This window comes from Melospiza georgiana, chromosome 22 (assembly GCF_028018845.1).
Source record: "Melospiza georgiana isolate bMelGeo1 chromosome 22, bMelGeo1.pri, whole genome shotgun sequence".
In the NCBI taxonomy this organism is placed as follows: domain Eukaryota; kingdom Metazoa; phylum Chordata; class Aves; order Passeriformes; family Passerellidae; genus Melospiza; species Melospiza georgiana.
In genome coordinates, this window is record NC_080451.1 from 10,369,694 (window position 1) to 10,395,034 (window position 25,341).

Sequence of the window (25,341 nt, forward strand, 5' to 3'; positions counted from 1 at the left end):
ACGTACGAGGATCAACACAGCAGTGAAGAGGAGGAGGAAGAGGAGGAAGAAGAAAGTGAAGATGGAGAAGAAGATGACATCACTAGTGCAGAGTCTGAAAGCAGTGAGGAGGAAGAGGGAGAGCAGGAGGAGGACCAACAGAATGTTAACAGACAGCAGCAGCTGGAATGGGATGACTCTACCCTCACTTATTGATTCTAGCTGCTCCCTTTGTCTTTATGTTCCCGCTCTAGAAGACTCCACTGTAACACACTCCATTGGTACCAAGGATTCATGGTGTTTGAAACAAAAAAATTCATTCTGGCCAGTAGATTGAACCCCCACACAGCCGTGTTTGTGTTCTGTCAGCTAGTTCCTGATGTGTAGGGTTGTAGTTAGCACCTCTTCCTTCAGCCATGCCTCAGTGACTGGATTTTTTTTACGCTCTGTGAGGAACCACCTTGCACTTTTTTCTTCATGTCATCTCAGCTAAGTGACTCTACAGCTCTGTAGCCATTGCACATGAATTTCTGAACTGTCTTTTTTTGCTCAGTGAAACAAACTTGGCTTTGTTCCTTTTTCTAAAAGATGCAAGGATTGCTTGTTGACAAAGGGTAAAGCTGCTCATTTCAGCCTGTTGATTTCTTTTAATTTTTTTTCCCCCGAATTAGTGCATGTGTAAAGTGGCAGAATGAGGTTAATATGTAGAAGATTAACAAGACTTTTTAATATTTTGTAAATATATTGGAATTATGTAATTATGTCATTTGTGGTAGTGAAAACAGGGATTGGGGTTTAAAACATGCTAAAGTGAAAAATCATGCAGCATGAACTATTCCAAGTCTCATCCTACTGCAGCAGGAGCACGGGCACAGTTCTTAGTGTAGATGTTCAGTAACTCTGTCTTGGCCTTGACTGCGATGTGTGCTCATGCCCCGCTCTCCTTGAACTCCTTCCTCTTCTTTCATCTCCTTTTTGTTTTGCAGAGGGAACAGAAAAGCTTGTGAGAAGTTGTAAAGGCTTTAGGAGCCTCTGCAGAGGTTCAGCTCCCCTGTGCACTACAGTTTGGTTTTAATTTTATTTTTTTCTCCAATTGAGGCTTGCCATAAAGGCTTTTAAGTTATCGGGGAAATAACACTACATGCATGGTGGGCAGATCTGTGTGCTGTGGCTGTGGCCACAGTTCCTGGTAGTTCTGGGGAGTGCCTGGAGCCCAGTGTGGGCTGTGCACACTGCAGACAGGCTTGGGTCTAGGGGAGTCTGAGCACCTGGGCTACCAGTCTACATGGATAGGGATTTGGGGGGTTTTTGTTCATTTGTTTCTAATTTGGAAGTGGGAGGGTTTGGGGTGTAGCTGATACCACTGAACACTCCTGCTCCTCCCCTGCTGCCCCTTGTACAGATTGTCGGTGTTTTAAGCCTTTGTTTACACTTAGTAATTGTGTTTTCCTGCTGGTGAAAAACTGTAGCATAAATTATCCAACCAGAAAACCTTGGGAATCATGTTAATTCATGTGATTTGGGTTGTTTCTGATCCCAGTTCCAGTTTGGGATTGCAGAGGGCAGTAGCTGGAAGGTACAAACATGGGGGGCTGTTTTTTCTGTCAGGCAGGGTTGTTTAACTTTATTTGGTCTGATGCAGAGTCGTGAGTAATGAATTTCTGCTTGATCTGTGTGGAGGTGGATTACAGAGTAACTTGCTCTGCCTGCAGCAGGAGCATGGGACTGCACTCCCTCCTGAGCACGGTAAGCCAAGCGCCAGCCGCTGCTCCTGGCTGTGGCTGCAGAGCCCAGCGTGCCCCAGCCAGGCCAGGGCAGGGCCAGAGAGGGGCACAGAGGGGTGAAAGATCAGGGTTGAGCACGTGTTTGTACAGCTGGATCCCCAGAGCAGCCCCAGCATTGATGGGGTTTGCTCTGGGGGAGCCTGACTGAGGAGTGCCTTTACAATAGAGATGGACCTGGCAGCAGGGAAAGAACCCACACCAGAGCTTACTGTTTTTGGGGGTTGTTTTGGTTTTTTTTTAATGTAAAATTTTAGATTTCTAAAATGGGAAAATGGTTTTGACTACTTATGTGGTAATTAACTGCTAGTTTTAAGTAAACTGGGAAACTTTTAACTTATGTCTGACAGTTGTCCTGTGTTAATGTGTAGAAGACTTATCCTTCCATATACTGTTGCTGTAGCTGCTGTATTTTAGACCAAAACTGATCATGACTTAATGGTAATACTGAGGGGTTGTAATGTCCTGATGCAGTTTGTAGCCACTGTGGGTATAACTTTTCAGATGTGTATATTGGTAACAGGTCAGTTTGGAAAGTCTATAAGCTACAATAAATTTCTGGTTCTAAAGGTTGCTTGCATTTTTTATTTTCCTGAGTGAAACAAAATAGAATCCAGTTATATAAACTGCATTAATTTGCCTCTGCTGGGGGAGTAGGAGAGTTTTGTGGTCATTGCTCTCAAACACACAAGGACTTGGCAGCATTTGTGTACAATTCGTCAATATCTTTTATTTCTTATTTACAAAACATGTACCTACCGCAACTGAAGAGCTAAACATGTAAACATTCTCTTCTTGCAGAACCACGGTTTGGCTTAAAAAAATACTTCTTTTTCAAAGGCAACAGAATAAGCACAATCAGTTTGTACAGAGTTTAAAAAAAAATAATGACAGAAACATCTCTAAATAAATAGAAATAAGTCTATCATTCTGAGCATATTTGTAAAAATGAGAAGCCACTTGTAATGAAATGGAACATGTTTGAATACTCTCTAAGTTTCAGTCTTTAGTACAGGTCAGCTTGCTGAAAACCATCAGGTGAGCTGCTGCTTTGTGAGTTTGGAGTCAAAGGCTCTTTGCTGACCCAACAGAGCTCTCAGAGATTTATCCAAGATGCCCTCCCAGGGTGTACAAAAAAGAAGGTCCACACGATGACTCACTGAATTTTTACTGCTCGTAGGTAAGTCAAGTTTTCCAGACTAAGCTCTGTAAAACTGTGCTCAGTTCTTGCAGCTGATACTGATACACCTTTGTGTTATTGCACTTCTCAAAGTGAGGGACAGGACAGGAGCCACTGCTCTGCAATCTGTGAGGGCCTGGCCTTTGTGCTGTGAGAGGGATGAGGAGAGCAGGGGCCAGTGCTGCAGCACCCTGAACACCAGGCTCTGGCACTGCAAGAGAATTGCTTTTGCAGCTCTGGAATTGTAGTGTCTTCCCTTCCACAAGAACCTGACTGGGGCTGTGCTTTCAGTGCATCTCACCTTGCACAGGGCCCAAGACTTTCTCTGCATACTTTTTGCTCTGTAAATTAGTTCAATAAGCAAGGAAATAGCAATATTTACTCTCTAAAATGGAGCAGAGGCACAGGGCTGTTTCTCACTGATCAGCCTGCACAGAGCTCTAAATCCTGCAGTATTTCCCTCTAGTACCAAAGTAGCTGTTAGAGCCTGAGTGCTTCAGTCACAGTATCATCTGAAGGTGTAGGAAAAGGGGCTCTCCCAGGGTTAGATTAAATTAAAATGAGGTGTCTTCTATGCCAGAACTGCTGCTTCTACCAACAGGTGCTTGAGAGGCAACAGGGTTTGTATGAATAGATCTCACAGCTTAACATCTGTTATGAAAAGCAGTAAGTACTTCAATTTGAAAATGCAATCTTAGCGTTTTCACATTTGAAACCAAAATAAATGCAGAAATGGAATTACTTGAGGCTCAACTAAAGCCTAACTTTATGAAGCAAAAGTACCTGATCCAATGGCCACCTTAAAGCTGCTTTTGTGCCATCAGTTCTAGACAGCAGTAGCTGAGTTCCAGCTCAGTTTCAGAACACTTTGGCCTCTGGAGCAGACAGAAAGCAATATGACAGCCTGGATGTTTTTATCCTGTCTCAAGGCAGAATAAAACCATTTATCCAAGTCCGCTTTGGTGTGCTTTGAGCTGACCCACCTCAGAGGCCACTGACACAGGGCAGGAGTGACCACATGCTGAAGTTAATGCCTCTAAGCTGTAATAGTGGTGACCTAGATAGGCTACAGGCATAGGGGGATCTCTGCTCAGCTAAATTTTCAAGAAAATAGAAACACAGACATTAGCACACTGGAGGGATGTTACAACTGTCTTGACTTCATTCAAATGTGCATTTGAAGCTGAAGGAGTTCTCAAGGGTACAGTACCTGCACCTACCTTCACTGTATGCAGTAGTTTTATTGCCTCACGTCTCTCCTTGTCCCCCAAGGATGTTCAGCAGCCAGGGTGGGGTGGCTGAGGACAGGCCAACAGTTTTTCAGTCATGCAGCAATGTCTGGTCTCTGGGAACGAGGTGGGGGATCTTGCACTCTGCACCCCTGTTCAGTCCTTAGGCACCTGGCTGCCAGTGCTGGGCTGCTCTGTTCTCCTGGGCAGGGGCAGCTCCTGCTCTACTGCCTGTTGTCCTTGGAGACGTTGTGTGCCAGCCAGTTCACTTTGGTTTTCCAGCTCTCCCTCAGGGCCTCGTTAAACTTCACTCTGAAGTGCTTCAGTGCCTCCTCATCGCTTTTCCCAAGGGCCAGGGAGTCCTGTAGGCAGGAGGCACAAATCAGTGCACAACTGAACAAGTCACTGCTCCCCCAGCAAGACATTTATTCATAAGAAGTTACTCAATTGAAAGGAGCAATGGAGTGTCCATCAATTATTTTTAATTGTTCCTGCAGTTGCAGGAGGCTTTTTCTCTGATAAACATTTGCACCCTCTGCTTCTGTTGGTGCAGGAAAGAGCACATTGTGTATTGCTCTTGGAAAAAGTGTTCTGCACCTGCCAGGGATGGGTAGTTATGACTCAGGAGGCAAACTAGGAAAGGAGAGCCAAGGGCTTTGCCTTCTTCCCTGCAAGCAGGCTCCTGCTGCCTCCAGGTGCAGAACCTGAAGAGGTTTCTGAGCACCAGGACCTGCACAGGGCATTGTCCATCCACTCACTGTTCTGGAGCTCATCTGCTTTTAAGAATCTGGCCTTGCCCACTGACCTCCTCCTCCTCCCCCAGCCAAAATCAGGTGCTCAGTTTTACCCCCTTGTGTGGGCTCTGCCTCTTACCTTTAGATACTGGATGTCTTTGGAGCAGCTGAGCTCTGGCAGCCCAGCAGCCTTCATGAGTGCAAAGAGGTGCAGGAAGAGGAGCCCGTGGCGCCGCAGGATCATGTAGGCCCTTTCACAGTAACCCCTGAACCTGAGCAAAGACCAGCCAAAGGAGTGAGGACTGCCAGCTCCACCATTCTGTAAAGCACTTAAGCAGTCTGAACCCTGCTCTCTCCAGTTAATAATTTATTTGCTTTCATCTGTACAGGCAGCTATAAGCTGCACGTTGGTGGAAATAAATACTAAATACTTATATTACTAATGGTGGAAATAAATACTAAAAATTTAGAGCTTCAAAAGCTGAAGTCAAGTTTAACTCCCAGCACTTACCTTTCAAACTTCTCATTGTTGTTAGTTTTTCCTTGCTGGATGACATGCACAAAGTCGTAGGTTAAGATGAAAGGGACTCGTTCTCTATTAATACCAAATTTAGTCTTGAAATTCCCCAAAAAGTGACCAAAATCAATATGGAACAGCTGCAAATAAAAAAAATAATATTTTCATAATATTACCTCTTTTAGCTGATCAGAGCTGAGCTCCTTTCAGTTACTGCATTGAGCAGATCCTGGCCATAGAGTTTTGGGAGAGAGAAGAGTGGCCCTGCTTTGGGCAGAGCACCATCCCATGCCCAGGTGCCCTGCTTTGGGCAGAGCCCATGCCCAGGTGCCCACCACCCCCGTGCCCACCACCCCCGTGCCCAGGTGCCTCCCCATTACCTGCCCCGTCTCCCTGACCATGATGTTGTCGCTGTGCCGGTCCCCAATGCCCAGCACGTAGGTGGCCACGCAGTAGCCAGCACAGGACAGGGTGAACTCCTCGATGGCTTGGTCCAAGGCATCTCTGGAGAGGGAAGAAAGAGTGAAAGATAATTTGGCTTTGGACTCCAGTACAGCCCCACGGGGAGAGCTGTTTTCAGCTGCAGAAGGGAGGGGAGCTCGTTTGGATTCCCACAGTGCTCTCTGGAGTAGGACTCCCACCCCTGCTGCACAAAAATGAGCTGCAAGAACTGTCTGTAACTGAAGGGGTCTGAATAAGGGGGTGTCCACAATCTCAATGGAAATGAGATCCACATGAGGCCTCCAGGTGTGCCAGGCAGGGGAGCAGCCACAGCCCCTGTGGGACAGCCTGGAGCTGTGCAGAGCTGAAGGAAAGGAGCAGGGAGGGAAGGTGAGCCCTCACCCCGGGTTCTTGGACTTGAGCCAGTTCAGCAGAGCGTCCTTGTTGAAGGCAGCCGTGGCCACCATGTTGCTCTTGTTGAGCTGGATGTTGGCGATGGTGTCCGAGTGCATGACCACCTCAATGAGCCCCGTCTTGTCTCCTGTGGAGAGGCAGCCATAAGGGGTCATCCTGCAGAGATGAAAGAAACCCTTCCACTGAAATCCTGCCCACAAATGCACGGTGGTGACTTTTAACCTTTCCCTTGCCTGCCCTGTCTCCTCCCTTTCTGCTCTGCAGTTCTTTCCCCAGCCCACAGAAGCTGCCCAGAACACCAGACAGAGCTGCAGAGAAAGCAGCCCCTGCACCCTGTCAGTGCAGGACAGCTGTGGGCACACTGCTCACCTCAGGTCCAGGCCCTCCTGCTTCCACAGGATGTCCATCAGCTGGATCATCTGCAGAGTCAGCATGTCCTGGCGCAGATCTGGGCAGCATTGCACAGGAAAATATCATTTTACTGTTCAAAGGTATCCTTACTGCACTAAAATCTTAATTAAAGGGGGAAGCAGGTGAGATATAGAGGGGAATTAATATTAATTTTCAGATTACTACCAAAAAACTCACCCAAAACTATTAAAGTTCCTAATTTACACAACATCTTAATGGTCCAGATTTAGGCCCACTCACCCCGTAAATACTTGACACTAAAAGACATATTTTCACAAGCATAATAAACACTTACCATCTCCATTTTTAAAAATTATACCCACTCCACCTCCACCTGTCTCTTCACTATTAAATACAATCCACAAAGGTTTCATTTTGGAGTCCATGAAGGTGCACTGATCCACACTAGAGGAAATAAAAATATTACCCTCAGTTTCCATCTATTAAAATATCAACCATCCAAGCTGCCAGTCCTACAGCAACTCCACCCACTGCTGGACCTGGGACTCCCATGAGCAAAGAACCTTGGGATAACCCAAGGCCTGGCTCCAGTGTGAAACAAAGCACAAAATTCACACAAATTCAGAGGTGCAGATCTGTCCCTTACCAAACTTCAGCGAGGATGATGTTGGGGTTCAGGGGGGACTGGAGGTGGGAAAGGGCTTCCCTGTAGGTTTCCTGCTTCATGCACATGTGCATCATCTCCTTGGTTTGAGGCTTGGTGGCCTTCTGAGAACTCACTTTCACAAAGTCATTCAGAGCTTTCATCTTGTTCAGTGCTTCTCCCTGAAAATGGGAGGGATGAAACAGGGTTAACAAATAGGAAATTCCTGGAGAAAGTTTAAAACATTAAAATCTCCTGTGAAATGTAAACCTTGGTTCCATCTCTTACTTCCTCTTCAATTTGTAGCAATTTCACACACTGCAGCAAAACAAATTTAGTAGTATCTGCTCGAGGAAGATCCATAATTAATTGTGGATACTCTGCTGGGCACAAATGCATTGCAGGATAATGGCTGCAGCAGGAATAAAGCACATTACCACACTCCAAAGGAAGAAGTGAGGTGCCCTGGCTGGAAGAGTGCAGAGGATGAGACTGAGAGCCCAGCCTGCCCTTGGTTGCTTTTGGGGAGTTCTGGTTGTGATCAGCTCCCACTGAACAGTTGATCTGTAGTAGCAGTGGTCTGCACATTTCAGAGCATTCTAGACACACACTGCAGCTGTGTGGGTGAGACCCCCAGAGCCACAGGGGACCCCAAAGCCAGCAGCCCTCACAAGGCTTTTCTGTACTACTGGTAACATTAATTTGGGCAAGCCAAGAGCTGAGAACCAGCCCCAAGGCAGAGGGAGGGCCCAAAGCAATCAGTACCTGCTTCATCAGCACCTTCATGTGGTGGGTGCTGCCCCGGCAGTAGGCTTCCAGGATCAGCCCAAACCTCAGGGAAACAGCAGGCACGTGCATCTCTGACCTGGGCAGGGAGCAGGCAGAGCAGTTAGAGCAGAGCCACAAAAGACAAAAAGAAATTAATAAAAAACAATACTGTGTCCTCCTGGAATGATTCTTATTGAGGCACCCGAGGTAAAAAGTAGCAGTTCCCACTTCACAGAGCAATGAAGGACTCAGTAAATGCTGGCTTCCCTTGAGTTTTGAGAAAAAGCCTGTAAGATTTGCTCTTCACCTCAGATGCCAGAAGAGGAAGTGGCCGATCTTGCGGTTGGACAATGCCCTTTCCAGCAGGAACTTGGTCAATTCACAGTCTAGGTAGGATTCGTACTTGAGCACCTGGACAAGCTGCAGCAGGTATTGGAACACATCATCATCCCTGTGGACAGAAAGGAAACATGAAACACGACCTTGTATTCACTGCCATGAATGTTCTTGTAAGAGCTGCAAAGGCAAGGCTGTCACTGCTGTTCACAGCCCCTCAGCAGCCCTGAGCAGAAATAGAAAGGGCTCTGCCTCTCCCCTGGGGCCAGCACTTACGTCAGCTTCTTCAGGGAGTTGATGGCAAAGGAACCAACATAACGGTCAGGAAAGCTGAAATCCAGCAGCTCCAAGGCATTCAGGACAGGCAGCTCTGGCCAGGTCTGAAGCAGAGAAATCATCTGTAATGACCAAAAAGAAAATAGTTAAAAAAGGAACAAGGCTTTTATGACAATGGATATAAATCTGAAATTCTATTGGTGAAAGAGCAGCTCCTTACAGAGCATCACTATTTATAGATGCCTCACAGCACGTTTGCAGATACCAGGTCAAAAACTGATCCACTGAGGTGGCTTGTGCTGATCTCTTACTATTATTCAAGAATATTCAATCCAGATATCTTTTTTTCCCAAGAATTATACAGATTTTTTTTGTCTCCAGTTTCTTGAAGGGATAAACAAGGCCTTGTTGGTCAGTAATGAATCTGGGACAGCTCCTAGAACCACACAGAGCCCAGAAGAGCCAGACCTCAGCTGGGAACTTCCCTGAGAAAACTGTGAAACCCCTGCTCAGCCAGGCTCCCCAACACAGCGCAGGAATGCAAACACTGAAAGATGGACCAAAACAGGAGCCCTGGCTGCCAGCCCCAGCAGCCTCACCTGGGCAACATCCTCGTGCCTGTTCCACTTGGTGATGACGAGCAGCTTGGCCAGCGCCTGCGGGTACTGGTCGCGGATGTCGTAGCGCATCTTCCACACCAGGTCCTTCTCGTGCTCGTACAGCTCCGTGTGGCTCCTCCGCTCCAGGATCTCCTTCAGCTGCAGCTTCTGCACGGCAGGAGCACACCCTGGGCTCAGCCAGCCCACAGGGGCCCTGCAGGGCTGGGTGAAAGTGCTGGGATGGGGCAAGGGGTAAAAGCAGCCCGTGAAACCAGGCTGGCAGCAGCTGAACACTGATGCCAGCAGACTCACCTCCTCAGAATCTTCTGGGGCAGCTCGGGGCTGTTCTCCATTCCTCCCCAACTCCAGCAGCTGGGACACAGATAAAGAGGGTGAGAAAGGCTTTCAGTTCCCCTGTAACTGTGGGCACCATCACCTCATGCTGCATTGGAGGGCAGTCCCTTGCCCCCTGTCTGGCTCCCCTTTGTGCCTGGCACAGGCTCTGAGCCAGACCCTGCCTCTTGGGGAGCACAGAGCTCCTTCCTCCCCTGAAACCAGGCACATCTCTTCCTCCACTTGTCTGGCCAGTTGCAGTGACAGATGGAAAATCTCCACCTCACACATGGCATGTTATCACTCTGCTGAAAGGGAGGGAGCTGCCTACTTTCACTCATTTCCCCTTTATTCCTCTTCCTTCCTACAGAGCCTAATGCAGTCTGAAGGCAGCTCAGTTAAACTCATTTTTTAAACAAATGCTCATCTATTAGAGCAGCTTTACCTCAGTAATTCATAGCTCAGAAAAGTATTCACTCAAAGGTCCATTAGGTGAGAGGATAAAGTGAAATTTTCAGTTAACAATATCTATTAATCAAGTTTGCTTGCACCCAGTCCCTGTGGATGGCTGCCCCAGAGGTTCCCCACTGGAAGGGACAGTGAGGGAATTCCTACAAGTGTCCCTGTGCCCCACCTGCTCAAAGGATGGGTAGTACACAGGATGTGCTGCCACGCTGGGGAAGCAGATGACCAAGGCTGCTGCACTCTCAGTGTTGGGGTTGCACTGCACTGTGCCCATGGGGTTCAGAAGTTCCCCTTTCTCATCTGAAAAACAAAGTACACAAAACCCATGAGCCCAAACCTTGCAAAGCTTTGGTGCAGAAAGCAGAGCAGAGGCTGTCCCTGGGCACTGCCCTGGCACTGCCTGGCCACGAGCACCTCACCCTCCTGAGCCTTCCCCAGTGAGGGGCACGTGGCACCCTCAGGTGAGCAGCCACCACTCAGGCCACGCCTGCAAAGCCAAGCTCAACAAAGCCTTGCCTTGGCAGGGCTCCAGCTCAGGGCAGAGGCCACTCCACTTGCTGGGGACACTGCGGGTGCCACAGAGCAGCTCCCTGTCGTGCCGTACCTGGGAAGGAGGACCACATGTGCAGGCAGCACTCCCCCGTCTTCAGCTGGTCCCTGTAGTCGAAGAGCATCACGTTGGCCCAGGCGATGGGGCAGTCCTGCGGAGACAGCACTGGTGGGGGGCTGCCCTGCCCCGAGGGCACTGAGACCCCCCTGCACAGGGACACCTGCCTGCTCCCCTGCTGAACTGCCCTAAATTAACAGTGCAAGATGGCATTGGGCACCTGCCAAAACCGGGGGTCTTTTGTGTGGTGCCAAACGGCACCAAACGCTCCCCACAAATGTGTCTGAAACTTCGCCACCCGAGATTTGGCAAAGCTGAAGAATCTAATTTTCCAAAAAGGCCTTGCTACTCTACAGTCAATATTTGAGGAAACTATTACACATTTCATACATTTTACCATTTGAGGGGAGGGAGAAGAACTTTAATTTTGAAACAGGGAACACAGAGCAGGCACGATTTTGGGAAACAAGGCAAAGGATGCTAGAAATAGCTCATAATAGGAAAAAAAGCCTTGGCTTCTTTGTACAATAATAAACACTATCTATAGAAATCAAACTTTATGCTGCCAATCCCTCACCACACCCCCAAAATAAACCCCACAAATCCAACCCAGCCTCATTTTAGAGGAGGGAGACTCCAGCAAGCAAAGTGCCTGGGACATGGCCAAGACAAAGAACCCATCCCCTGCCCTCACCCAGCTCCCAGCCCCAGAGCAGACACACATTCCACGAGTGAGCTCAGCTTTCCTGCAGCCAGGTTCCCCAATGGAACACTTGACCTCATGCAGCAGCACTCAAGAGCTCAGAGCACAGCACAGAAAACAGCTGGAAAAGGGGTTACATGGCAGAAATCCTGCACTGAGGCACCCACAAACAGAGCCACGCTGGATGGAGCCACAGGGACACATCTGGTTCCATGGGGAACATTCCAGGCAGTGCAGCCTTACCCCACAGGACACCCCAGCACTGGAGGAGGTTACAGAGCCCCCATTTCCCTCTAACGTGACAAAATGAGTCACTTCAAGCGGCCTCTCACAAACCTTGGAGCTGATTTGATTACTCCAAATATCTTCAGTGAAATCACATTTGAGACATCAGCTTCCAGACAACAGGGAAAAGCCAAATAAAACACCAGCAGCAGCAATAACCTTTTCTAACAGAGTAAATGACATCTAACCACAGCTCAGAGCCTGCCAAAACACAAGGCAGGATTTCTGGTGGATAAGGTCCAGCAAAACAAGGATCCAGCACTCTAAAGAGAGCCATCTCCTGCATGATTTAGAGAAACACTGAAAGCCAGCCCTCTGGGTGACATTAACCCTCTGACTCATCCAGCCAGCCTGCAAACATGCCTGCTTTTGTGGTAGTAAATGATTTAGTCCCACCTATCTGCTCTGGACAGTCTGCATATAAACAACATGTATGGAATTAACCTCTGAGTAAGGAAAAAATAACAGTCAAAGCAAACAAGCAAAAAAAATCAGCTAACCTGCCCTTAACAATCATTTGAGATTATTTCTGGGCACCTCACTCAGAGCTATAGCTCACCGTGGGGAAAAATTCCTTTTTTCACTGCTCAGCTGTGGTGAATGTTGTGATTTTATACTAAAAGCTCATCAGAATGCACCCACCTTTCCCCAGCACCAGAACACACATTAATAAGATCCCCTTAACAACTCAGCTAAACAGACTGGCTCTGTTTTGTCAATCAGAACAGCAAGATTTCCTTCTGACTGCTTCAAAACTGAAAATTATTCCAGTGTGACCACAACCATCCAGCCTGTGGATGAATCAGATCTTCTGTCCAACAAAAGCCTCCAACAAGAGCTGGGGTTCTGCTATTCTTAAATAGAAAAGAAACCAAACAATAAAACTGTTAATCCTGGTCCTGGCCTCAAAATGTTTCCAGTCTGAAGTCTTCAACTCAGAAATTGGTCTCCACAAGCAGGATTTGTGAGCTGGCTGCTGCTCCCAGACATGACTGCACAGCAACCCTGAGAACCCCACTGATGTCAGCACAACAAGGCTCAGTGAACCTCCCAGCAGTGAGGAGGAGTGAGCAGAACTGAAATCTTCCCATCACACTCACCAGTGCCTCATTGCTCTGCACTCTAGCACAGATGGCATGAGTAACCATCCCCTTAAGGCACGGGAACAGTCTTTGTGGTCACAGAAACAATAATTTGCAGAGGCACAAATGCCTTTGCTGCTCATAAAGAACAGAGCTTGAGGCTTATGTTACAACTCTGGGAAATCAGCAATTAAATCACAGGCTGCAGTTGAATCTGTTCTAGTTACTAAATTATTAATGGCGTAGAAGTTTTGGAAAGTGAGAAATACCACTACCTCTGATTAAGATGCTCAGATCAAGAGCTTCCAAGGTGATTTAACACTGGTCAGTTTGCAACACCTGAACAGTGACCTTGAAGAACCCGCACTTTAATGTTACCTTGCCATAACCAATGTTTACATTCCTCAGTTCATTCCCCCTCCCTAGCTGGCAATTTGCTCCACTGGGGATATGCAGGAAAGACCTTGTTAGAAAGAAAATGCAACAGAGATGATGGTTTAACCTCAACTACAGAACAAGGAAGTTGCGGAAGAGCGAAACAGGGACACCAAGATAAGCGATTCCTCTTTAGGTCCAGTCAGATGCTGGCTATGTTTCTCAATGGTCTTTCTAGAGAAGAAATTGCACATAAACAGCCTTTCTTACAGGCAGCCACTTCTCAGCTTCCTGCTCCTGCTGGAGCGGTTACTGGCCATTGCTCTGTACGCTGCTTTAATAACACGAACCTTTCTGAAAGCAAAAAGGTTCAGGAGCACAAGATGTGATCTGCAGCCCCAGGCTGGCCTCACTTACAGCTTTCTTGGACTTCTTCTTGGTGGAGCGAGCCTTCCTGGCCTTCTCGACGACGGCGTAGAGCGCGAGGCAGAGCCGGGCCATGCGCGGCAGGTCGCGCACGCTGATGTCGAACTCCAGGCGCTGCCGCCACACGGGCTCCGAGCACACGCTCACCTCCGAGCTCGACACGGTCTTGCACAGCATCTCGGTGCCGTGGAACAGCCCTGCCTGCACCACCAGCTGAGGGACAGCAAGGACAGCACCGTGAGCACGCGGGACTGTCCGTGTGCTGCAGGGGAAGGGGACAGGGCAGCTCTGCCTGAACACGGCGTCCCACTCCTGTCTCATTCCCAGCTCACTCAGACACTCAGCTCTGAACTCTCTCCTTAGAGAAGCTCTCCCTGGACAGAGTGTCCCTCTCCTGTCTCATTCCCAGGTCACTGAACAGGGTGTCCTTCTCCTGTCTCAGTCCCAGGTCACTCAGACACTCAGTTCTGAAGTCTCTCTCTTTACTCAGCTTCAGTGAGGGCATTGGTATCTTGTCACTTCGTGCAGACTTGCATATTGATTAATGCGGCATGTTCTTGCCCAGTTTCCTTCCTTTCCCAAAGGGCAGCTGTTCCCCTTCTCCTCATTTCCCCCCTCATGGCAAACACCCCACACATCCCAGGCCTCTGCTGCCTCCTGCCTTCCCTTTGCCAGCCACCACCTCTCCCATCACTCCTCTCAGAGCTGGGTGTCCCCTGCCCTGTACAATGTCATTACCTCAGGGCAGCAGCTCTTTCCAATGCTGAGCTGCTGTCTGCCCGCTTCCCTCCCCATCCCTGTTGTGCTGCAGCTCAGCGACTGCCCAAGGGCTGAATGGAGCCCCACAGGAGCAGGTGAGGTCACACTGCCAGCCACCCCTGTCCTCCCCACACAGACCAGAGGGCTGTGACTGGGAAAGCACAGGTACAAACCCCAGAGTGAGGCAGTCCCCACCTTCATTCTCTCATCTGCATTGACCTTGCTGCCTTGCACCAGCTCGATGTAGAAAGGCTGCTCCAAGGACCAGAGAGAGCCATAGTATGGCTGCAAACAGAAAGGGTTCTGATCAGAAATAGATGCAACAAAGGCCTCTCAAGGCCCCCACCAGAACTCATCTCCCATTCCATGCTTTTGGGTCCCACAGAAAAGAGCAAGAAGCCTGGAACAGCCAGAGAAGCTGTGGAGGGGGCTGGAAGGCTGGCTGGAAATTGCCACCCTATTTCCCAGCTGGGAACCTGCCCTGAGAAGGGCAGGGAGCACCCACTGCTGTTCCCAGCCCAGCGTGTCCCCAGCAGAGGAGCCCAGGGGTCCCTGTCCCCTCTACCTTTTTCTTGGGGAGCGGAGGGGGCTTGGAGGCCGCCTTTGGGGGGCTGGTGATGCAGTTGGTCTGCTCGTCCCTCATGGCAATGATGGCAGAGGAGTGCACCATGGTCAGGTGGGGGGTCAGGCCCCGCTGCAGGCAGCTGCGGATGTACTGAGAGGGGACAGGGTCAGCCAGAGCCACCAGCCCGGGCAGGAGCCCTGCAGGGACTCGGGAAGGACACAGCAACAATCCAATCCCAGCTCTCCATTATCTCCTCTTGCTTTAGAAACCTGCAGCTCACTGGCCTCATGCTGCCAGAGCTGAGAATATGAAGTGCCTTTTATAGCTGGCATTTCATCAATGGACTCAAATGGCTGCATTAAGGGAAAACACTGAGGAGGATTCAGCACTCCCAGCAGCAGTCTGCCCTGCCAGAGGAGCACATGATTCAGGATTACTTGCCCAACTTTCAATGGGAGAACCCTCATCCCACCATACAAGCATGCAGATATTTCCAGAACCACAGCCTGTAAATGTATTTACACAGCACTTGGCACCCAGGGACAGGCTTAGACTATTGGCCCCCCAAAATAAGGATTGGTTAGGTTGCTGGAAGTACCTTTCACCCTAAATAGCATCCAGGTGCTGTCACTGATGTGCTGCACCCCTGCAAACAGCACTCTCTCCTTCTCAACATGTCCCAGCCCATGTCCCCAGCAAGAGAAGGCCATGTGGGAACAGCCACTGACAAAGCAAGACACGAGGCTCACCTGGAACTGGTACAGGGGGTAGTTCCCATAGAGATATTCACATTTCCCATTCACCTGCAGGGTGTAGTCCTCTGGCTGCTGCACGGTCTCGGGGCGGAGCACAGTGGCCTGTTTCTTAATGGCACAGGTCATGAGGGCGATGGGGAACTCACAGGGGGAGATCTGGAACATGAAGCTCTCCTGCAATCCCAACAGCACAGCAAAGTGTCAGACACCAGCACAGGGATGGCGTGGCACAGACTGGGAGCAGCATTCCTGCTGCTGGCAATGAGGAGCAGCAGGGAAGGTACAATCACACACATCAGCCTATGGTAAGCAGAGATATTCCTCCTGCCAAACTGGGCAGGAGCGAGGTTCAGCAGTGTAAGCACAAGGCTGGAAAACAGGAACTTCAATTTTCAGCAGAATCACCAGTTGATGTGGCTGCCAGTCATTAAAAACCTTCCCACAGTCATTGCAGCAGCAGGGCAGGGACTGGAAGGGTCCCCATGCTCAAACACACTGCTCTGAAGGCTGTTCTCCTGCCAGGGTGACCTTGCTTCGTGCCCAGGCCAAGAGGCAGAACATGAGCCCAGGCAGGAGCAGGAACAGCTCAGAGGCCCAGGGGCAGCACAGAGCAGTGCCTGCAAGCAGTGTCTGCTGAGCAGGCTCCTGAGCTTCCAATCCATTCTGTGCTGGATTCCCACCCAAACCCACAAAGGTTTCCAGCCCATGTACATGCAGCAACCTCAGCTAACCAATACACCCAGTGCACGTTCAGGAGGGAGAGCAGCTCCCTCCCAATCTTCTCCACAGGCAAAGCAATCTGGAGAATGAACACTGAACACATGCAATCACTCTCCAGGCACACATTATTCTGTCTGCACACACACACAGAGGTTTCCAAAGCAAAAGCACAAACCACCAAGCACCGTGACAGGAAAGTTTTGTGCTTTACCCCGCCAGACTGGAACCTGATGTTGACAAAAATGTTCTTGTTGGGGATTTGCAGAGAGGAGAGGCCCTTGGCGGCGGGCTCCAGCTGCAGGGGGAAGTTGTACTCCATCCACGCTGCCCAGCCCAGCTGCTGCCGCTGGGCCGCCTTCTCCTCACAGAACTGGCACATCTTGGTGCGGAACTCGCTCACCTCCGGGTCCTGCACCGAGTCAAACTCGTGCAAACCTGGGTGCAGAGCAGGAGAGGAGGGCAAAATAAGCATCTGCAGCCAGAGGGAGAAATGAGCCTTTTCCTCAGTATCTCTCCCTGAACACGTGTTTAACACGTGGCCAAAAGCAGAGTCAGCCGAGCTGCCAGCAGCCCCTGATGGACGATGTGCAGCGGCACTGTCCCCAGGGCCCAGCACTCTGCAACCCCCTTCCCTGGCCCTGCACAGGCAGTGTGCCCTGCATGCCCTGCAGGATCCTGCTGCTGTCCCAGTGTCCCACCCTGCAGCCAAGCTGTCCAGGACGGAAAGTGAGAAATATCACTGTGTCCAACAGAAATATCTGTGCCCCCAGAGCCAGCAGCTGTGCTGGGCCCATGAAGGCTGTGTGCCCCCGGAGCCATGTAGGGCCCATGAAGGCTGTGTGCCCCCAGAGCCATGCTGGGCCCATGAGGGTGAGGGCTGTGTGCCCCCCAGAGCCAGCAGCCATGCTGGGCCCATGAAGGCTGTGTGCCCCCGGAGCCATGTTGTGCCCATGAGGGCCATGTGCCCCCAGAGCCATGTTGTGCCCATGAGGGCTGTGTGCCCCCAGAGCCATGTAGGGCCCACGAGGGCTGTGTGCCCCCAGAGCCATGTTGTGCCCATGAAGGCTGTGTGCCCCCAGAGCCAGCAGCCATGTTGTGCCCATGAGGGCCATGTGCCCCCAGAGCCAGCTGCCATGTTGTGCCCATGAGGGCTGTGTGCCCCCAGAGCCAGCAGCCATGTTGTGCCCATGAGGGCCGTGTGCCCCCAGAGCCATGTTGTGCCCATGAGGGCCGTGTGCCCCCAGAGCCACGTTGTGCCCATGAGGGCGGGCTGACCTTTCCCGATGAGCAGGCTGATCTGGGAGTTGATGAGCTTCTTGGCCCGGTCTCCCTCGCGCGCCACGAGGCGCAGCACGGGCAGGAAGGGCTGGATGTCGCACAGGCGGCGCTGCTCGTCCTCCAGCTCCTGCTGCTCGGCCGTCTGGTTGATGCAGGTGAACACGTAGGCCTCGGGGTCGCTGAGCATGTGGAACAGCGGCTCATACTGCGCGTGCTTCCAGAGCACCTGCGGGGACATGCTGCTGTCACTGCACTGCTGTCACCATGCTGTCACCATGCTGTCACCATGCTGTTGTCATCCTGCTCCTGTCCCTCAGCACACACTGCCACCCTCCATACTGCCACCCAGCTGCCCTCGGGGCCTGTCCAGCCCTCACCCTGCCACTGTCACCCACCACTTGTCCCCCAGCACACAGCTAAGGCAGAGCACAGCCCAAGCTCCCCACAGCCCCCTGGCTCTCCCAGGCTGCTCCTCAGCCAGGTCTGGTGGCTCCAGCTGGTGCTGAACTGCTGGGCAGGTTTATTTGTAGGTGCCTTTAACTGACTTCTTTTCCTCATGCCTGCCTTTTGTTTCGGGCAATGTCAACCCCTCAGTCTGAGCATTTAAATAACCCCCACCTGAACATCTCACAGTAAGCACCTGCTGACTCTGGTCCTGTGCAACACAGCAATTACTCACACTGGAAACAAAACTGGGTTAAGTAACTTGCCCCCAGTAACATGAAATCTGTCAGGATGCCAAGGACAGGAGCCAAGAGCTTCTCAAGTCTTGTCAACACTATCCAGTTCCCAAGGATGCTTCTCTCCCTGTGGATAGCACTCTCACATGACTCCACGTCCCTTTTTTGACTAAGTGCCTGCTGCTGGAGGCAGAGCTCTGCAGTGGATGACCCTGGCTGTAACACAGACTGTCACCCAAAGCTGGTAGGAGGCTGTTACCTGCTTGATGGTGCCCAGGCTGGCATTGCAGGGCACTGAGATGTTTAGGTATATTCCTGTGGGCAGCAAAAAGTCCACCTGGATGCTTTGGTTTTCCCCCTTGGACCAGAATTCCGTAAGGCAGTAAATGCCTGGGGGCATCCTGCTCACTGCTCAGCTACCACCTGCAACAAAAGGGAAAACAATCTGGTGCTGTTGACTACATGTTATCTGCTCAGTTCTGGGCTGGGCTCTGTAGAAAATTAATGTGCAAAAGAACCCAAAGAAAGGAAGGTCAGCACAGCCTTAAAGCTCATGAAAAGTTAGTAAATTAGTAAAAATTCCACTTCAGTGCCTTCGAGCCACATGTAACTATAGCATTTGCTTCTATTTCAATGCAACCCTCTCTTAATCCCTTCTAGGCCAGGATTAACATCTACACCTGCATTTGACACAGAAATAAGAGAATTATCTTCTCTGGAGAACAAAGGCATTGTCCCAATAGCTCATCTATGACCAAGCAGCCAAGAGAAACAGCAATTTCCTACCCCTGGCTGTGTAAGGCAATCCTCAGGCCACATGCTCCAAGCTCCACTTTGTTTTTCCAGAGCTCAGTTCCAGTCTGCAAGAGGGAGAAAGAGTTGTTGCTGGTTCCAAGTATGCATGCAATTTATACACACAAACAAATAATACTCTGCTGTATATCTCCTCTCTACAAGTACACAAAAATGAATTTGAAGGGTGAGGTAGTCAGAATAAGTTTGTTAATTCCATCTGCAGCCTGTCCCTTGGCAAGATGCTACAATTTATTTCCAGCACATCCAAGGAATGCAAAGAGAACAAGAATCTGAATGCTATCAGGTACAAGCTGCTGTTTCCAAACACAGGATGACACAAAAGGCATTCACCAGCAGCCTGTCAGACATTTCCTTTCTCAAAGGCCTGGAACAAAGTCTCCATCCATTTGCCCACAAGCAAAATGCTCCAGCAATAAAACCTCTGGTTTCCTGCACATGTGACAAGTGGCACAGTGGTGTCCCCACGTGCTGGAGACTCTGGAACTGCTGGCACTGGGCAGGGAAGTGGCTCCAACCAATTCTCTGCAAGCACCCCAGCAGAGAAACCAGCTCACCCCAATTCCCTCTCACCGTTTTCCTGCCAGGTCAGCAGAGGAACATCCCAGTGGTACAGCCTGGAAGGTGCTCAGCCCTGAGCAAGTCTGTGTCCCTTCTCCTCAGCCCATGAAACCAGCACAGCATTTCCCCATTCACAGCTTAAAGCACAGCTTTGCAGCCGTGGCTGTAGGGACTTGGAAAGGAGCTGAGCAAAGTGCAGCTGATTCCCAAACCACAGAGTCCTGCTGGCAGCTCCTCAGGAGCCAGCCCTGGGCTCCAGCAAGCGCAAGGAGAAGGAGCCCAGCAGCTTATCTGCCAGCTCCTGGGAGCACACCACTTCCCTGTCAGCAGTGAGGTCAGGATTCCCAGAAACACGAGCTGTGTTTTATCTGTCCTGCTTCCTCAGCACAGAGCCTGCATCACCACAAACCACCCCGGGCCTGCAGGGAGGGCAGCGAGGGGGGAGGAGGCAAGGCTTATGAGTTTGAATAAAGCAGAACAAGCTGGCCTTGTTCTCTGCCCATCAACACTAAAAACAGCAGGTTTCTGGTGTATCTGCTACCTCAGCCTGAATCAGCAAACTAGCACAACTCGGCTGACCAGCAGAGACAGAGACACAGCCAAGGCTGAGCTGCTTCCTCCTGCTGAGGGTTTCTATCTGGCACCACATCCCAGAGAATATGAAGTGCCTGCCTGAGCCACGAGCACTACAGTGTCAGTTCAAGATCAGCACCTTGTCTTGCCAAACTCCCTGATTCAGAGGATGCAGGATTTTTTCCTGGTGTGAATATACCAAAGGAAGAATAACTCTGGACTCCCATAGTTTCTAATACATCGTTTACCAAGTCTCTCCCCTTCCCATCGCTAAATTCAGAATGTTCTCCTTGCTGGAGCTCAGATCTGATGAGACAGTTCTTTCATGAGCCCAGCTCTGCCTAGATGGGTGTTTCTGCACTGCCTGACTTCCCTCTTCCCCTTTGCCTTGGGAAACTGAACAGAGCTCTCCAACCTTGTCTGCACTATCTTGACCTCGTGTGTACAAGTAATTACAATTCCCTTTTCTCGGGGTTGTTCTGCCATTTGTGAACAGCCAAGTGCAGCATCACTCCTTTTTGGCAGGGTTTACACTACTGGAGTAATTTGAGATATACTCCCTGTCTTTCACTGCAGCAGTCTTCCAAAAAAAAAAAAGAATTCTCCAATATAATTGTCAATTTTTAAAGCCCAGACCTCTTCATCACTGGGCAGTAAAAGCGGTGGAGGAAAATAACCATGAGACAAAATTTCACTTTTTAGATGAAGGCAACTCCACAACTTCCCCTGTGCCCTCTGCCTCAGTTCATTATTCTTCACTCTGCAGGAAAGCTACAGGCTGCTCTCCCCCTGTAGTATTTATTTAGTGTGCAGGTAATAAATGTGTATCCTCAGCAAAGAGGGGAGGTGATTCCCACATGGGATAAGTCCATGCACTAGGAGAGAAATAAACTCTCAATTTTACTGAATGCCATGTAGGGAATAGAGGCACAGCATCAGCTACAGGAGAGAACACAGCTGAGGAATCTGAGGAAAGGTAAATTTGTGCAGAGTCCAAGAGACACATCTGAAACCACCCAGCCACTATTTAACAAGCCACTAGCCAACATAAAACCTACTAACACAAATTTCAATTTCCTCTTGTCAAGTTTATGAACCACAGCTCTGGTGTTTACAACATGCAACTGCTTTGGACAAGAAAAGGCAAAAAAAAAAAAAGGCAAAAAAGAAAGCAAAAAGATCAGACATGGAGCAGCGTTCCCCTGCAAGGCTGCAGCATCAGACAGACACGGAAGCTCCAACACCCACAAACAAATTGCAAAATTACAAAACCCCAGGACTACCAAAATACCTCTTAGCTTATAGGAAATGAGCAGTGCAGAGCTCACAGGTGATGTGCTGCGTAGGAGAGTGCAGGAAGCCACTTGCATTGCAGGCATGGCTTTGGCTGGGGGAGGAGACCATGGAATTTTGGGGTACCCAGGTGTCTGACACGGCTTCAGCACACAGTCAGTACCCTGGGCAGAGCTGAGCCAGCTCTGAGCTCTCACAGCACTTCAGTGAGCTCTGACAGTGTTTTCAGCTGGGTCTTGAGTTTTTGGTTGGGGTCACAGGGTGGAACAAGCCCACACTGCAGACAGGTCATTTCAGCACTGACTGACAGTAAAAGTAACTCCCAAATTCTCCTGCAAGACAGATGGGGAAGAATCCTGCAGCAGGTGAGTGTGTCAAACTGTGCCTGCACATGGGAGCTGGGAGAGCAAGCCAAACCCTGGCAGGGTTAGCTGGGCACTCACATCCAGCAGTGCCAGTCCCCCCAGCACACACAGGCCCGGGCTGGAGCTGCTTCCCTTTGGTGTCACAGGCCAGATCTGCTCCTGTGCCCCACATGTTTCCGTCACAGCTTCCAGCAGCCTCCTGTAACACAGGATCCACGTCTCAGCTGTGCCACGGGGCCATCTCTGCTCTCCTTCAGCCTCTGGGACAGGGCTAAAACCTCAGTACAGACCCAGCCTACACCACAGCTCTGTCTCTGGTTCCTCCTTCCACACACCCACAAGTGTCAAACTCAGGTCATGAACCAGGTAGGAAAACACTGGGGACTCCTTAGAAAAGTGTGGAAAACCATTCAAGCACCGAACAACCCCTAAAATCAAGAGTCTGGCTTTTTATCTTCCTCAAACCCTAGTTTAGAATATTTAATTCCCTTTACTTGGTTTATCATCCTACGACTTCTACCTCCACCAAATATAAAAATCAAATATAGGGTTTTTTTTTCATATTATCAGCTTCCATTTTGTGCATAGATTTTCCTATCCTGCCACACAATTGCCTGCACTGATTCACTCATTCTTTCAACAGCAGTTCATTGTTCATCCAACTCTACATACCAGACACAGTTATGCTGCTTTGACAATGCCTTTTCTTAGATATTTTTGAGCCCCTGATTAATCTGACTTTTACTTACACCAACCATTAGATGGATGTAGCTGTACCATGAACTGTCCCTGGCAAGGGATGAAAATGCCCCCACCTAACTCTTCAGGCCTCTGAGACACTGCAGAGCATCCCCTTCCCTACCAGAGGTGCTGATAAAAACCAGCAGTTAATTAACAAGAATCAGCATCTTCTGTGCATCCAGGTGTCACTGGAGAACCATGGATTTTCCTACCATCCATGGATTTGTTCTGGTTATGTGGAAACTTCAAGGATCAAGCTTTAAACAAGCACTGGGGAAGACTCCCCTGGCTTGGGCCCTTCTCTTAATGAAATAAAGACTCCTTTGAGCTTTTAAATTGTTCAATGCCCACCTCACACACACACACTCCCACAAAACAGACTCACAGGGAAAAGTAATGGAAGCAGAACTACACTAATGTGATCTGAACCGGGGATAACCTTGTTTGTGTGCAGGGCTGATGATGAAAGGGGTTGTCAGCAAGAGAAAAGATAGGAAAGCAGAATGCACATGTGGTGATAAAAACAGGCTGCAGTTTTGGGGCTCCCAGCTGCAGAAGAGCACCAGAGCAATATGCCATCATTCAGGCTCAGCAGAACCTCAGATCCCACCAGGAGCAATAGCCAGAGGGAGGGAAGGAGGAGTTCAGGCAAAGAAACTTAAGAGAAAAATAAATGTAAAGCCATTCCTCATTCTGGGAGTAAAACACTATCACCACAGAGAGACATCACACAGCTAGAAAAGCATCTGATGGGAGACTTGAGAACCTTGGTGGCAACTTCCAATCAGCTTTTGGGCAAGTTCACAGTATTGCCTGAGGAACTAGCTAGGGGGAAAATGTATATTCAGTGGTTAAAGCAGAAGCTTGAAAACCAGCACTGTGCACAGCTCTGTTCCCAAACCTGACAACTGTTTGCTGCACAACATCAAACAACAAACTCCTCCGTGTTTCAGCCTTCTCACATGCTCAAGTACAGCCTGTAACTCACGAGGGGTGTTGTAACTCTTAAATGCTGGCAAAGGGATACGAGATCCTTGCACCCTTGCTATTACTGCTAACACAGGCAGAGCCTGGGAGTTGGAGGAAGTTGTGATAAACGAAAGCTTCCAGCTGAAGAAGTTGCTGAAATTAGGCTTTTTCAACTGTTCCCAACGGCTCCACAACACCAGAAACCAGAGTCCATCTTGTTGATGGAAACAAATCACAAGTCACGGGTTTCTAATGACTTCCATCATGACATTCACCTTCCAGGTTCCCACCTCAGGCACATACAGCGTGCCATGCTCCAGACTCTCTTCTGGAGCTCTTAAAAGACTCTCATGCCCTGCCAAAAACATGATCCAAAGCTAACCCACAGCAGATACACACATGAACAGCTGAGCCAGGCAGCACAAGCCCTGCACCAGGGCAGGTCCTGATGACCAGGTGCTACCCGGCAGGGACAATCGTGGCGACAACGCGCCATGTGCCAAAGCCACATAAAGGCCAGGCAGACACCAGCAGCACCCTGTGGAATGGGCCGGCGGGGGGTGATGAGTGGTTACTGGCCAAAGCAGCCATCCATCCATCCATCCATCCATCCATCCATCCATCCATCCATCCATCCATCCATCCATCCATCCATCCATCCATCCATCCATCCATCCATCCATCCATCCATCCATCCATCCATCCATCCGGCGGCCCCTGGGCAGCTCGGGCCGCTCAGCGGCTGTGCCGAGCCCGCTCTCCGTGAGGCTGGAGCGCTTTTCCCGAGCGCAGCAGCAGCGCTGCTCGCTGACGGCGCCCGAGCGGAGCCGGCATTTGCCGCAGGCGGCCCCGCAGCGCCGGCCGCGCACCCTGGAACCCCCGGCCCGCCCGGCCCCCGCTCCCCAGCCCCGGCCCGGCCCCGTCCCGGCGCTCACCTGCGCTGGCGGCCGGGGGGTCCCGGGGGCTGCGGGGCTCCCGCGCTCCCGGCCCCGCTCCGGCGCCGCCCCGGCCCCGCCTGCCGAGGGGCGGCGGAGGGGCCGCGCCCGCCGAGTCCCGCCCCGCCCCGGTGCTGTTCCGGGGCCGTTCTGTGCCGTCCCGGTGCCCCCGGCCCGGCAGCGCGGCCCCGCTCCGCACGCAGCGGAGATGCCGGCGGGGAAGGCGCGGCCGCGGCAGCAGCCGGTGCGGGCAGCGCTCGGTGATGGCAGCGCTCGGTACCGGCTGCGCTCGGTGCGGGCAGCGCTCGGTGATGGCAGCGCTCGGTACCGGCTGCGCTCGGTGCGGGCAGCGCTCGGTGATGGCAGCAGTCGATGCCGGCAACACTCGATGATGGCTGCGGTCGGTACCGGCAGCACTCGGTACCGGCAGCCGAGCGCACCGAGTGTCCGGAGCATGACGTGGCCGCCCCCCTGTGCCGCACTGGCGGCGAACCGGAGGCACCCGCGGCTCGCTCCGGGGCCGCGCAGCAGCGAGGGCAGGTCCTGCGAGCACAGCTGTGCGTGGAACTGCCCGCACAGGAGATGTAAACCGGCTTGGGATTCACTCCTTTCCTGGAAAGCGTTCCTTTTACTGCCTCAGTCCTACAACTGCTCTTTCTTCATGTGGGAACCCTAGAAACTGGCTGACACCGAGTCTGGGAGGAAAACAGGGAGGACATTCAGAGGGGAAAAAGACATGGAGTGTGGGAGACAAGGAGAGAGCCCCAAAGAGAAGGGGAGAGACCTTGC

General features: G+C 50.8%; 2 protein-coding genes across 6 annotated transcripts in view; one reads left to right on the top strand and one right to left on the bottom strand.

The window, feature by feature from the left end:
• Positions 1-2,329, top strand: part of CLSTN1 (calsyntenin 1) — a 29,504-nt gene extending 27,175 nt beyond the window's left edge. For all 4 annotated transcript variants that reach the window (XM_058039558.1, XM_058039556.1, XM_058039555.1 and 1 more), the window contains one exon: positions 1-2,329. In XM_058039558.1, coding sequence (XP_057895541.1) covers positions 1-195 — 195 coding nt within the window. In that variant the 3' untranslated portion in view covers positions 196-2,329.
• PIK3CD (phosphatidylinositol-4,5-bisphosphate 3-kinase catalytic subunit delta) lies at positions 1,042-24,627 on the bottom strand. Of its 2 annotated transcripts, none has more exons than XM_058039554.1 (24): positions 24,553-24,627; positions 19,089-19,162; positions 18,562-18,725; positions 17,620-17,848; positions 16,556-16,779; positions 15,673-15,798; positions 14,870-15,019; positions 14,500-14,589; positions 13,537-13,758; positions 10,672-10,768; positions 10,237-10,367; positions 9,582-9,641; positions 9,270-9,437; positions 8,671-8,792; positions 8,366-8,509; positions 8,056-8,155; positions 7,294-7,472; positions 6,982-7,091; positions 6,645-6,723; positions 6,264-6,431; positions 5,801-5,924; positions 5,415-5,560; positions 5,043-5,175; positions 1,042-4,531 (listed from the first exon to the last, which is right to left on the bottom strand). In XM_058039554.1, the coding sequence occupies exons 3-24, from the start codon at positions 18,700-18,702 to the stop codon at positions 4,394-4,396; spliced, it is 3,081 nt and encodes a 1,026-aa protein (XP_057895537.1). In that variant the 5' UTR covers positions 18,703-18,725; positions 19,089-19,162; positions 24,553-24,627; the 3' UTR covers positions 1,042-4,393. The 2 variants fall into 2 exon arrangements, with proteins under 2 accessions (XP_057895537.1, XP_057895536.1); XM_058039553.1 differs by having other exon boundaries at positions 15,619-15,798.
• Positions 24,628-25,341: the final 714 nt, after the last annotated feature.

Coding starts and splice junctions, on each gene's coding strand:
- PIK3CD (XM_058039553.1), bottom strand. CDS start 18,702: ATGCCCCCAGGCATTTACTGCCTTACGGAATTCTGGTCCAAGGGGGAA. Junction 9,438..9,581: donor CCCCAGAAGATTCTGAGGAG/GTGAGTCTGCTG, acceptor CCTGCCGTGCAG/AAGCTGCAGCTGAAGGAGAT. Junction 7,092..7,293: donor ATCATCCTCGCTGAAGTTTG/GTAAGGGACAGA, acceptor TATTTCCTCTAG/TGTGGATCAGTGCACCTTCA.